Source organism: Nelusetta ayraudi, unplaced genomic scaffold, assembly GCF_046127955.1.
Source record: "Nelusetta ayraudi isolate G7.1 ecotype Tasmania unplaced genomic scaffold, CSIRO-AGI_Nayr_v1 ptg000016l, whole genome shotgun sequence".
NCBI classification, from domain to species: Eukaryota; Metazoa; Chordata; class Actinopteri; order Tetraodontiformes; family Monacanthidae; genus Nelusetta; species Nelusetta ayraudi.
Window position 1 is genome coordinate 262,381 of NW_027466066.1, and position 14,321 is coordinate 276,701.

The 14,321-nt window shown below is 46.0% G+C and overlaps 1 protein-coding gene across 8 annotated transcripts in view; it reads right to left on the reverse strand.

Moving 5' to 3' along the window:
* Window positions 1-6: 6 nt before the first annotated feature.
* Window positions 7-14,321, reverse strand: part of mei1 (meiotic double-stranded break formation protein 1) — a 62,931-nt gene continuing 48,616 nt past the window's right edge. For 6 of the 8 annotated variants that reach the window (XM_076023619.1, XM_076023622.1, XM_076023621.1 and 3 more), the window contains 6 exons: window positions 13,183-13,367; window positions 9,483-9,564; window positions 9,005-9,111; window positions 7,806-7,937; window positions 1,734-1,849; window positions 7-1,154 (listed from right to left, as the gene is read on the reverse strand). In XM_076023619.1, the coding sequence (XP_075879734.1) occupies window positions 1,106-1,154; window positions 1,734-1,849; window positions 7,806-7,937; window positions 9,005-9,111; window positions 9,483-9,564; window positions 13,183-13,367 (671 nt within the window). In that variant the 3' untranslated portion in view covers window positions 7-1,105. Of the gene's footprint in view, window positions 1,155-1,733; window positions 1,850-7,805; window positions 7,938-9,004; window positions 9,112-9,482; window positions 9,565-13,182; window positions 13,368-14,321 lie in introns of those variants that run through there. The other 2 variants (XM_076023624.1, XM_076023625.1) reach the window with 2 other exon arrangements.

Sequence of the window (14,321 nt, forward strand, 5' to 3'; positions counted from 1 at the left end):
CCTCCGGCTCGGTGATCGATGCTCGGCTGACGGCGACGCCAAGGTGGAGGTGTTCATTTACATGCGACTCTCGCCGCTCCGCCACTCCGCCAGTGCCACGATCGCACCGGCTGGCTCGCCGTGGACGAATGACAGCGAAGGCGGACGGACGCTAATCGTGCGAGCAGCGGGGAGGCGGATACTGTTTCCGCACGGACGGTTTAGAGGGGGACGCACCGCGAAGGCGGAGGAGGAGGGCGTGAGGGGCTGCTTTCGCTTCTCCCTCCCTCCCTCTCTCTCTCTCGTATTCTTCCTCCTTCGAAATGAGCACAAAACTACCCGTTTCGACCGTTTAATAACATTTCTTCCTATTCACTGTAATATATTTTACATATTTCCGCCTCATTGAACGCTATTGCTAATGCTCAATAAATCGTTAGATTAAAAAACAAACAAACAAACAAACAAAAACCCTACAACTATTGACATGTATCATTAAATTGCTATTGCGACCTGATGCAGGCGCACATGGCTTTGTGTAACCAACTGCAACAGCCAAGACGCTAGCCGGGTCCCTAAACAATTAAAACCAATTCCCTGCACTAATCTGTCATCTGCTTTTAGCAAGAAATGAGTCTATTTTTCAATTTTAGCTGCGTAAAAGGAAACTTGGAACGAATATACCTGCCACCAGCTTAACTTGTCCCTATTCCACCTGTGACATCAATCACAAGTATTTGTATTTCAAATTAAAGTCATCTTTTATTTGCATCGTCTGGGATGCAGAGTATTTGTATTTGTCTGAAAGGAGCCCTGCCCTGTATGAGGTCAGGCTATGGCTAATGTAACAAATGGTTTTAAAATGACAAATGTAAGGACAACGTTCACCTTGACCACTGTTGTCACCACGCAGCGGTAAAATCTCACGCGCAGCCATAAAAATCACAGGGGAGGTTGAACAACTGCCGGGTCTTTTTATTGGCGTGGGGCCGTTAAAACTTAAAACCGCACTCCAGACACCTTGAAACAGCAAATGTGCTTGACACCTCGGCTGCGAGCAAAAAAAATATGAACAAAAAGCCGAGCTGACGGCTGGATAACGGGGTTTGTCAGAGGAACAACGTCCTCATTTCAGCACAAAGTCAGACACGCAGAGGAACACGTCTCCAACGCGTCTGATGACTAAAGTCAAGGGGTTGTGAACTGTGGTGAGGTAACAGGCGTGACATAGACATTTTTTTAAACATAATTTCACACGAAAATCATGCTCTGTATGTCTAGTGGTTGGAACATTGACGGGTATTTTGATCTCCGTGTTACGTTTCGATTTATCCACAGTGATGGGACAAACCCCCTTTCCCATTGAAAGCAGAAAGGAAAGTGAAACCAACTGAACCGTTGTGGGCTGTGAAATGTGAACATGTGCGCGTGTGGGCGAGGCGAAGAACGAGCGTGTGCGTGAGTCAGTCAATCCGCTTGACGGATGCACTCGACCCTTTGGGTTTGCGAAGGGGGGCCGAAGCGCGGCAGCTGACCTGAGTTGTGTGGGGCGCTTCTTTCAGAGGGATGCAGACGTCCAAGACCCGCGTCTTGGTTTTCGCTTAAAATGTAGTGAGGTGCAAAACGAGAGCACTGCGCACGTGCTTGCAGCTTCTCACGGCCGTTGTCAGATACTCACGGAGGCATGTGTATTTGTAACGCGAGCTGTGTGAGCCTGTGTTGTGTTTGGTGCAGATTGTGCGGGGGGAGGATACAGGATGTTACTGGTCGGATTGGGACTTCTGGCCGACGCCTGTAGGGCCTCCAACACGATCCTCACTCTCTGCCTGTGCTCGTCTGTGGGTGGAGGATGCATGGCGCCGCTCAGGACCTTGGTGGATGGAAAAAAAAAGATTGAAAAAAAAAAAGAAAAAAAAAAGGATTACATTTTGCTGAGATGAAAGCAGACAAAAATAAGGAAACAATGGCATCAGAGAGATGGATGAGGAATTGAAGGGATGCGGGAAGATGTGAGGAAGCACAAGGCAGAGTGCCAACACAGGGACTAATGCTTATACTGCAGCAAGGGGGGGGTGCGATATGAAAGTAAACTGTCTGAGTCAGGGAAAAGAAAACAACAACAACTACAGCAACAAATCGTTGAATGGAGTTGTGAGGTTACAATTTATTTGCATTATAATGGATCTAGTTTTAGTGTTCAAGGGGCCAAAATACAGAAACTGGAACCTTCTCTCAAAAACTGAAACAAAGTCATTTGATCTTTTTTATGTACGTAGAGTTGGGACAGAAAATTCCATAAAGCGGAAAGCAGGAAGCTGATATATATATATATATTTTCAAAGACAACTAATGTGGAAAAACATCCGACCAACTCTGTTTTTGATCATCCTATTAAGATCTGTGAAGATTGTCTAGTAATGCTGGAGCAGTGAGCAAGAAATGAAAGCTGCAGGGATTAATGATTTCTTGCAAGGATGCTCCAATCAAGATTATTGGGCCAGACCACCCACCAGAACAATGGGACGCACTCGGTGTAGTTCACATAACTGATCAGCCGTCAAGCTGATTGTCCCGATCCGAACAGGACGTTCTGCCAAAATGGATTGTTTGCTCCATGTCTCTGTTTCAAAGAATGACTTCAACAGTCATTTTCCATTATCAGTAATGCGATTTCAGTTTCAGCTGTTTTATTCTGTTACTATTATCTGTTCTATGTTGGGGATTCTTTAATTATGCCTTTGATTATGCTGCAATGATTTAGGGACTGCTTTTGATTTTTTAAACCAATGTAGAACTTTTGAAATGTTTTCCTCTTAATACTAGCTTGTTGAGACCTAGGTCGTTTTTTTTTCCCGGCCCCTTCGCATGGCAAGGGACTTGCGTGTTCTCTAGATTTGAGAGAGTGTTACTGCTTCTGCTTCCAGTAGGGCCGATCAATCGAGGAGGTTCCTAACTAACATTGGATCGAGATCATCATCCTAAGGAGGGCCAAAAACACACCCAGGAGAACATCCAACTTGTTGCGACACCCATCAGACCTTATGAATACACAATATTTCATTTAAAAATGAAAGACAATATTTAAATTGACAAAATTTTTTAACAAACCAAGATTTATCGTCTATTTAAATAAATTATTAAAATTAGTCTAGTCCAGACCAGATAATCCAAAATGACTGAATTTTAGCCAGTTTAACTGTAGTTCAACATTTTAGGAAAATTCACCTTTTGTCATAGTCTATAGATAGACATATTAGTGGGGACATTGGCCTTTTAAACAATACATTCACTGAGAGGAAGCTGACCATTGCTATCCACCACCATGATCAGACATCGGCTTCTTCTCAACAAACATGTGCTTCGGAAATCGTTCCACAAAGGAATGTGGTTCCCGCTATGCATTTGCCTCAAAAACAACTCTTTCTCATATGTTACTTCATTATTTCATAGCGTTGTGAATGTGCAAGTCTAAGTTTGCCCACAATCATGTTTTGTTTTTGTTAGATTGTGTATTTGATGAGCTTTGAGGGAGGGTGACCTGTACCATTTGCCTGCCCCCCGATCTCAAAACAACAGGCACTGATAATTTAAGGGAATGGATACCTACATGTTGGGATTACTGCAATAGGTGATTTTACATTTCTCCAAACTTCTTGTATGCGTATGTCAGGACCAGTGTGTAGAGCACATGCAGCGTTTTAATTAATTGCAATTACAGATTCAGCAACTGATAATGACTTCTAATGACTGAAGGGTTTTGAAGCACTCAGCTCGGCGCACCAGGCAGCAGAAAGCACTTCTTGATTCGAGAAGTCTGCCACAGCAAATGTAGTTCTAGGAGTAACCCAAAAGAGTTTGGAACTCTTAAAAGTTTACAGCAAGACAAGTTTAATTGCTGGCTCCTTGCCGCTCTGCAAGCGTATACTGCTGCAAGAGCCGAAGTCTTTTTTTCTCCCCCCACCAACCGAGGACGGTATTTTGAGAACCAAGAGGGTGAAGAAAAGGGCAGGATCAAAGAGAGAGAGCTGTTCTAACACGGTTCAGTCATTGAAAAAGTACTAAGTGTGAAACAGAGGTGGATCAGGTGGATGTAAAAAAGGGTAAGAGCAATTTAGACCCAGACCCAGACCCAGCAGTGGGCTAAAGAAACAGATCTGACTGTTTTGGTGACAGAGTTGGGGAGTGGGGGCATCAGAATTCTACAGGCATCAGAGAATATTAAAATGGACCTTCCCTAAGGAAGCGGTTCTGACCTGACATGCTCAGTATGCTGTGCAGACTGCAGCTTCACTGACACCGACCCTTGAAAACTTTGGGCCAGGAATCAGCGTCTTGAATAAGTATCCACACCCTGAAACTTCTCCAAATTACTGATCCGTGGCCTAATTGACTGTGATGTATTGACATTGGTATATCAAGAACATGAACGGAAAACAATGTTTTTTAACACCCAATGCTGTGTTTAGTTGAGGCGAGTGCACTCAAGGGACATCTCATTATTTTGCAGGTTTCATTGACGCAATCCTCGGTGACAAAACACATTTTCCCATGCGTCATCCTCAACTTGGATTACTTGATAAGCCACAACAATTTAGGCACAACTCTTCAACAGGGAACAGGCAGGTGTTGTCCTGTCCACACCGCAAATGTGGATCTCTCCCAATCGATGTCACTTTTTCAATCCATCGCTCCAAGCAATTTGGACCATGAGTGACGGACCCAATAGCGTTACCATAAACTCGCCTTGTAGCCGTTTCTGGCACTTCATGGCCAATTTCTTCCCCAGCAAGCTCTTTGGTTTTCTTGGAAGAGCATCGTGAAAAACTCGCGGCATCATACTGACTCTCAAATGCCTGCAGTTGAAGCCTATTAAGTCCTGCAAGGCACTCACCAATCACCATCATCACACACGGGTTAAAAGCTATCGTCCCAGAGGCTGCCAGCTCGCCAGGAGCGATGCACACACCATGGGGAGCAGAGCGTTCAGCCGTTCTGATCCCCAACTCTGTAGCTCACTCCCATCGGCCATCCATAACATCGAAACCTCATTTGTTCAAGATAGCCTCCTCTCTCTCTCTCTCTCTACAACTGCGTTGTTCCATTTTGTCATTATTTATTGTTTTACTGTGGACAGTATCTTTATCTGTTGCTTTACTGCATTTTTTTTTACCTTTGTAAAGTGTCCTTGAGCGTTGAGAAAGGCGCTTATAAATAAACTGTATTGCTATCGTCGTTATTCACACCGGACAAGTGTGTGCTGTTGTGGCATGTACTCCAAGTTCCGTGTCTTGCTGGTCAGTGCGGGACTGATGCCCATCCATGGTCGCACACTCAACTACAGCTGCTTTGGGATGCGCGGCAGGGAGGGATGTATGATACGAACTGATCACTCAAGAATTTGCATCTCTCTGCAGTCCAGACCATTCAATTGTCACAGTCAATGCTTTGTGTGTGTGTGAGACAGACAGATCGAAGAGGAGAAAATGACAGACAAGAAAACTTGTCTTGATCGTGTCTTGAGACTGTTGAGAATATCCCTGTCACACTGAGCCCTGACTCCAGTCACTCTATCACTCCAATCATACACACACACACACACACACACACACACACACACACACGCACACACACACACGCACACACATGCACACACGCACACACACACACACACACGGTTCCCTGGTGGACCCTGGCAGCAGTATGCGCCATCACTCTGCCACTGCTCTGATTTTTTTGAGCCACTCTCAAAATACAGATCCAGCATCAGAGTCTCTGGTCATTTCCATGCTGCCAATAAAGCGCTTAGCGCCGTGAGAGCGTTGATATTCCATCTGCGCTTCCGAGATGAAGCCACCGACGTGAGCGGCAAAGCTAACGCCGCCGTCGCCGCCTTTGCCACAAGTAGCCGTGTTCAACTCGTGTCAAAAACAAAAATCTTCACAGGGAATACATCAATTTAGAAGCGTTGCGCAGCACCACCGTCCCTCCCACCCAAAGTCTGATGTGATGAGTAACACCAGCCGGGTAACGAGGACACGGCGGGATCAGCTGAGCTAGCGCTGGAAATCAAAGCAGGGGCGCAAGGTTGCTCTCATCAGCCACTCCGCTCGAAAACACGTGTGTAATTAGAGGAAAGCAAATAATTAATTCCTTACATCTGTAACAGAGTCGCTTGTTTCTGCCCTGGTTGAATGCATTTGGAAATTCAATAAGCTTAACATCCTCGCTCTGACAGCGTAACAACACGGCGGCCCTAGCAGGTAGAAAATGTAATTCATTATGTTGCCTGTGAAGCTCCACAATAAACTTCATCGCCTTAGGTTTTCTTTCTTTTCTTTTTTTCCCGGCCAAATTATTTTGCGCCTCTCAAATGAACTGCACAATCATTCCTCAATGCGCCTCCGAGACGGCAACGACCTCAGAGGGCTTCATTTACTTGGCAGCGTAAACAGCAGCACAGTGGCACTGCTACAGACAGATATTTGTGGGATATTAAAATGCAAATTTTCACCATCACACTTTGATAACTTCTTGTTTTGGTCAGCGGGAAGAAACGAACAAAGGAAAAGGCCATGCGCCGCCATACGAGACAAGCAATTCTGACTGCGTCAGCTTCCAGCCAATAACAATAACCAACTACGCTGTGTTTGTGTGTTCGACAGTGTTGGTGTGTTTGCGGCAAAGGTGGGTGTGATGAGTAGCAGAGACACTATTTCCAAAGTCCCGGCCATGGGGACGAGACAGAATCTTGCAAATCTTAACCTGGACTGAGTCTGAATTCTCACCAATACATCTTCATTTTGTGAATCACTTTGAGCCAAACTGAGTACTGCAGGACCAAACGGTGGTGAGGGACTTGCACAGGATGAGATGACGAGCCAGTTTTCTGGCACTGGAAAGCCGATAAAAACTTGATCCAAACAAGTGCCATGATAGGCAGACAGATCTTTTCTTAGTTGGAGAAAAAAAAGTGGCGACCCCACAGCGGGAATGGCAGACTCGACCGGCATTTTTCCATTTGAAAAGTTGTCCCACGAGCAATTGGGAAAGATTTGGGATTTGGGAAAATGCATATATAATTTGTGACGGCTCAGGGTAAGATTCTGAAAAGTGAAAAGTCTTTTCTTATGCGTTTTGATGCTCGTGTTGTACAGTGAGGCTTTTCGTAAAACTTACCTTTGTAGAAAAGCATTTTGAAGATTTTATTAGGTCTTTCCCACTTTTCTCTGATTTAATTGAGTTTTTAATTCATTTTTTCTCCCAGTTGGTTTATGATGTTTGATTTGTGTATGTTGTTTTCGCTTGTTTTTAATCTGTGTTAAACATAAAATTCATCGTTATTATCATTTTTCTCATCCATCCTTTTTTTATACCCGCTTCCCCCTGCACTCTGCTGGGGCCGATCCCAACTGTCGTGGGGGAAAGGCAGGGTACATTCTGGACACATGGGAAACATTAATTCACACTAATTCACACCCACACACCTACGGACAATTTAGACTTCACAAATTCACCTTAAATGCATGTGTGCTACTATGTCACCCTTAGTTTTATTATTATTATTACAGTGGGTTTGACTTCACCACCTGTACGTGTTTTTGTGTGCTGCGGCTAATATGCCGAATCTAATTGAAAAACAGTAGAGCGACAACAAGGACCGACTCTGTGGTTTGTCAAGCCTGGGGCAATGTCGTTCTGTTTGCTGCGATGCAAGTCGACAATGACGCTTCATTGTGATCACGTCAACGCGAAACTGACAAAATATCACGTGGATTTGGGGGTTTGTTTGTGTTTTTGTTTGCGGCGACACCGCCGGTGGCCGCTACCTGGGAGAGGAGCAGCCCGAGGGCCTGCGCTGCATCACTGCTGAGCTGCTTCAGCCCCCTCCTCTCCGCCGCCTCAATTACCCCGAGCACATCGGGCTCCAGCGGCACAGCCGTGCTCCCGTGCTTCAGAAGCTGCAAGAAAAATAACACTAACACCAACCAACCAACACTGTGTAATCAAGCTCAGGTCAATTAGGGAGGAGACGGAGAAGAGCGAAAAGTCAATTTGAGCGACTGATTTTTCTTTTTTTTTTTTTGAAAAAGCAATAATCTGAAGATGCCAATCAGACAGAGACGACCCTTTAGCCACCAATTTACACTAAAAGCGTCTGTGGAGCGTCTGGAAAACGCTCTGTGCCCTCTCACAAACGCCTTTCCAAGCAGCGGCGTCTCACGCAGCGGCTCCATCGGTGTACGCGAGGATTGCAAGATCGCACGACAACCAGGTAGTTTCGTTTTGTATTTAAAGAATAAAACAGTGAAACAAAACTCTTTTGGCCGTCCCAACTGTGACTCAAAGTATCACTGTGTGTAAAAAAGAAAAATAATAATAAACCAAACTGCTGGTATTTAAAGTTTACCTGCATTCTGTTCATCATTGTTTCCGATTTAAAGTGAAATCTGCTTTATCGCTTGACGGCCGAACTGAACAGCCTTGAAGCTGATACATCACATTGACGTGTCAAAGTAAAATTACAGCACACAGAAAAACAAAATCCTGCACATTGTATATTATGATGACAATCAACCGGATCCACCGTGTTTTCACATCGTCGACTTCCTGCCTGAACGACTCTACCTGCTGCGATTGCCGCGGTGGCGCCGCACACGCTCTTGGTGTAAATTCTGGCGGTTCTGGCCTTTGTCTCGTATTCATTAGCCAACAATCAGGCTTTAGGGTCGTCATCCCGCACCACGAAGCGGAGTGACGCGTCGTCTGTGTTTGTCTGTTCGCACGTGGTGGGCAGCTCTCTGCCAAATGTAACCCAATCCCCTTTCTAATGAGACAGGAAAAAAAAAAACTTAATCAACTCTGCTTTTCATTTCCTTCATTAACTTTTTATACTTGTCATATTAAATATTTATTAGTGCTCAGGACCGCCCCGCTCCCACCTCCCAACCCCGGGGGGGGGGGGGGGGTTTGCTTGATTCGTGTCACGCACGTGTTTGCGCATGCAAACGCCCCGCCCCCCACTTACCAGTGCGATGACTCTGAGAGTGACGGGGTGCAGGAGGCAGCTCTCTCCCGAGTCCAGCAGACAGCGGAGGAGGAATCGGCTCCAGGGCTGACACGACACGTAGCGCGCTAAACACACGCGCCCGCACACACAAAAACACACAGAAAAACAACCCCGCGGGTAGCGGAGAGAGACAGAGAGGATGAGGAGGGGAAAAAAATAAACAAACAACAGAGAGACGAGGCACAATGACTAACTGGGATCAATTTAGTCCAATTTTGCTCTGTTCTGCTCTGCGCGCTGCCTGGGGGAAAAAAAAAAAGAAGGTTGATGCCTGCGACCTGCCAAAGAGGCGGCCGTCAAGGCTAGCGGCGGGCAAGTGGAGCGTCGAGGAAAACAAACACGAGGGGCCTCGGAGCTGAGATCACTTGAAAAAAAAACAAAAAACAAAACAAGCAAACAAAAAACAAAACATACGCAAATGTGAACTGGTATCAACCTGTGCAGGGACTCTTCCGCTGAAGGAAGGCGAGCAGGGAGCCCAGACAGTTGACCGAGGCATTCAGCAGCAGCTCGTGCCTCTGAAGAACAGGAGAGAAAATGTGCTAGGGGTGAAAAAGAAAAAAATCATGTTTTCCAGCGCTCCGGTGCCAATAGCTACGTTTCCATTACCCCTAGAATTGCGCAAAACCTAAATATCGCAATAAAAAACTGGTAATGGAAACGCCCACATTTCGAAAAAACTCTCAAATTTTTTAAGTATCACAACAGAGGTACAGTATATTGAAAAAATGTAATTGAAACACTTTTCTCGCATTTATGCGTCACCGAATGTGACGTATGGGGGTCACGTGACCACTTCAATTCAAGTAAAGATGGCCGTTATGTTTGGACGGAGGAGAAGACAGATTATTTTTTACAAGTAATCAAAGAGAAATAGAAGGCTTTCTTGATGGCAAACAAACGCAAACGTAATTCTCGTAAATCTCGGTGGACGAGATTTTACAAGAATTACGTTCCGCTCGACGAGACTTTACGACAATTACGGCTTATGGGCATCACACCGCTCAATGGCAACACCTGCAAATCGCGATTGTACTTTGTCGAAATTTTAGAAACATCACTTAACTTTCGCGGAAAACTGTAGTGGAAACGCAGCTAATGTCGCGTCTCACGAGGCCCTCGGTGGGAAGGTGCACACGTGACCTCGGCAAACACTTCATATGAATGCGCAGCGACGGCCGGGAAGGCGCACCACAACAGTCTGAAGTACACATTTGCATAATCGTTTGATCTGTTTTCATTAGCCGAGCTGGAGCCAGCTCCTTGCAGAGATCATCGGTGTTAATCACCTTTGGATGTGCGGAAAAACTGAAAGCGACATTATTGAAATTACGAAATGTGTTGTCGAAATCCGTGACATTGGGTGAAAATGACATTGATTCACCGATTAGAATCGCACGCACCTGTTGCGCCTGTACAAATAGGTTTTTTTTTTGGGGGGGGGGGGGGGTTGGGGGTGGTGGCTAATGCTGTTTCAGATTTACCTCCTAATCCTGGGAGGAGTCTGACGGCAAAGCGTTTAAAGGGGATGAAAGCGAGGAAGAGGGCGTGTGGGGTGGGTGGGGGGAGGGTAAGAGAGAGGACAGGCGGGAGGAGGGCAGAGGAGCGGACGGAGATGAAAGGGGCAGGTCGGAGTGAGAGCGATGGAGTGAAGGGGAAGGAGAGGTGCGGAGGGGGAGCACTCACTGGTGTGCTCCCCCTCCGTGAATAGCAGCCGAGGAAGCCGAAGTGGCGGCCGGCTCTGAGGACCTCGCGGAACTCGCGTCATCCCGACGGGTGATGCGTTTCTCCCACGTCGTCTTCGCACCCTCCCACTGACCGAGCCGCGAGCTATCCCTTCAACAAAGTTGTTGTTGTGTTGTTGTTGTTGTTTTGACGAAACGGTCACAACGGCTTTTCATTTACATCTACTTGATTTATTATCACGGGATTATTTGACGGGTGCGCTTCGCAGCCGCGTCTTGCATGTGAATGAGCGGCAAAACGAGCCCGCTGGCTATCACGCTTCATCAGCCGGGAGTCTCTTCCAGCTTGTCAACAGCTTTAAAAGGTGTGAAAAATTTGGCTTGATTTCTGATTTTTGTATTGGTAATAAATAGCTTAGTGCCCATAAATACATTAATAAAGGGGTAGACTCGCAGGACAATTGCAGTAATTTGGTTTTGCTACTCTTAGAATGGTTCTCAAATATATAAGAATATACATAGAGCAAGGGTCTTGCTCCTGGTTAGCTGCCATCTTGCACCGCCGGGCTTCCTTAAAAAATCTTCACACTGGACCTTTAATTCAAACATGTCACAGGCTGTCCCGCACTCCAACAATGACTTTTCTGTGTACTTTTTATGTATGTATGTACAGTACGTATGTATCTATGTATGTATATTTGTATGTATGTATGTACCGTATGTATTTATACGTATGCATGTATGTATGTATGCACCATATGTTGTATGTATGTACTGTATGTATGTATTTATTTATTTATTGAATTGTTTGTTTTCTTTGGGGGGGCTCTAAGATGCAGACTTTTTTTCTACAGACAGTCAGGAGTTTAGGATGCGACGGCGGCCTATTTTGGCCATTTGTTTTTCCAAAGCTAAGTGAAGCGAAGCAGACAGGCTCCTCACACTCTGAGCAAAAGGGGTCTGAGAAAAACCAACAAGAGGGCAAACTTCAAGTCCACAGAGCCGAGGGGAAGCAAACAAACATCGCTGGCGGGAGGATTCCACTGCAGATCCGGCGGCAGGACGCTACGCGGTCGCACGACACAAGGTCCCACTTTGTGATGTGTGTTAAATTGCTGCACTTTGTGTTGCGCTGCCAGCGGATTTTTTTTTTTTTTTTCATCTGGACCTCTTCGTTGTGAGATACCGGTTTTGGAACGGACCAAAAACATTTAAAAAATGAATGGAATGACTGACTTTTTTTCTGGCCATTTGGTGAATGCAGCCTTTTTCATCTGAGCTTTGGCTAGAAAAACACTGTATTGACACTGCGATAGATCTGGGCATCAAAACTTCTAAAGCAAAACCCCAGCAGTTTTTTTTTTTTACACAAGTGCATTGTAATTTATTTATTTATTTATTTTTAGAGCGGCATTGATGCAACCTTGCCCCACCAGTGCACTGTTGTTGCTTTTGTTATTGTTGTGCACAGAGAGAGCTCACGGTGCACTTTCTCAGTTCTTGGCTTTTGGGATTTACGCCACACATTGTCGGTCTTTAATTTTTTATATGTATATTTTTAGAACTCGTTAATGCCTGGTGACACACACCATCGTTCAAGGTGAATCGATTGACTTGGTCATATGCGGCCTGCCAGTGTCACTGGTTTTACGCTGGCCGAGCCGGGTGAGGTTGCTCTCAAAACACCTGGAAAGTCTAGAGAAGAAAAATTAGCCTGGTGAATTCTGCTACATTTGCAGCTTTACTGCTGTTTAATATATTACTATTGTTATTATTATTATTATTATTATTACTATTATTATTATTAAAAAATAATTCCTAATTTTCCCGTCACTTTTATCCAAAGGTTTTGAGATGAGTGTTTCCTGTGTCTTGGCTCACTTAGGATGCGGGTTAAAACACATCTTGACAAATAACTGTTAGTCTACACAAACACTGCTGGTATCTGAAAATTTGTGAGGAACGTCAAATTGCCACTGTTGGTATTCAAATGGGATTGCCATAATAGTTAGGTTTTTTTTTTTTTTTTTTAATTTTCCATCAGGGGACCTTGGTATGAAAGACCTTGGCCAAATGGCCTTTAAGATTGTCAGCTCCCTCTAGAATGAGTCCCTCCTTCTATGTCACCGCTTTGAGCATTCAAAATAAAATCACAAAGCGACTACAGAGGTCACTACAGTAGATTAACCGCATTATTGAAATGTACTGATGCATGATTCTGCGGCGCTTCTGTCCTTCTGGGTGACGCTCTCAACCACATTTCTTTTGAAAGTTTTGCACGGAAAAGCCGACAAATCTGCAACTTTTAACAAAAGGGATTCAATCTTATAGTGCAGAAAGAGAGAGAGTCTACTTTCAAAGTCGCAGACGGTGGCCTGGAAACATATCGGTGGAAGGGCCCACACTAGCAACAGAGGCGAGTATGATAACAATGATGGCAACGTCTCAAACCTGCAAGAGGAGTCCGCTGATAGCGGCTGAGAGACACTGAGCCCCTCTGGAGCCCAGCGGGTACAGAGCGCCGTCCTGGGCCCCCAGGGGTTTGGGCCCGACCAAGCCGGGACCGCTGCTCACGCACACCACCGCCGACAGGAAGTCAGCGTCCAGCAGGGCCTGCAGCATCCTCAGGCGGCTGGCTGGGGGGAGAGAAATCAGTGGGAGAAAGACCGAAGGGGATTCGAGGGAAAACGGCACAAGTCGAAGGCAGCGAAAGTCAGACAAGACACTTGAAAAGAGACAAGAGCGACTTTTTTTTTTTTGCAGATGATACGTGACGGACGGGACGGGCGGAGAAGTCGAACGCGTCGAGCGAGAAGACGGCGCAGGGAGACGGTGAAGTGAGGCAGGACGGTCGAAACGCGTCCGGAACCTGAACGGAGAGCGGCCAGACGGCGCTTGAGCTTTTCTTGTACTTTTTTCCCCTGCCGTGAGGCCTTGTGGCGCTGAGATCAGAGCTGTCTGAGGGAGGCAGGACTCAATTAGCTGCGGCGGCGGCGGGGAGGAAAGAAAAAAAAAAAAAAAAAAAAAAAAAAGAGGCAGAGGAGACTCGGAGGAGAAACAGACGGACAGGACAGGGGCTGGGATGGCAGGGGGGGGGGGAGGATAAGGGAGACAGGCGGCGGTGGTGGTGGTGGTGGGGGGGGGATGAGTGAAGGGCTGCGGGGAGTGGGGAGGGACAGGCGGGGGGGGCAGATAGATCAGAGCGACCCCCCGACAGGCCACTTGTCCAGCTGAGAGACAGAGAGCCGGCAGAGACGACACTAGCTACGGCCCCATTGGTGGAATGAAAGCGCGTCGAACACACTTGCCCCAAGTTTTGGATATTACCAAAATGAGGGCAAGAATAATCAGCAGATGGATAAATAAAAAGACGAGCAGTGATCTGCACAGGGAACATTTGACCGCTGAGCCTGCTCTGTTCACGCAGCTGCAAAAAAGGCTGCATGTTTTGCATGCGATTTGGCACTGGGCCGCTTGTAAGGACCCACAAAATATTTTTTTTAAAAAAGAAAGAAGCAAAAACCAGAACCAGCACAAATAAATATGTATGTTTGATTCCCAGACCGCTGGAAAGAACATCGCTGTTCGCA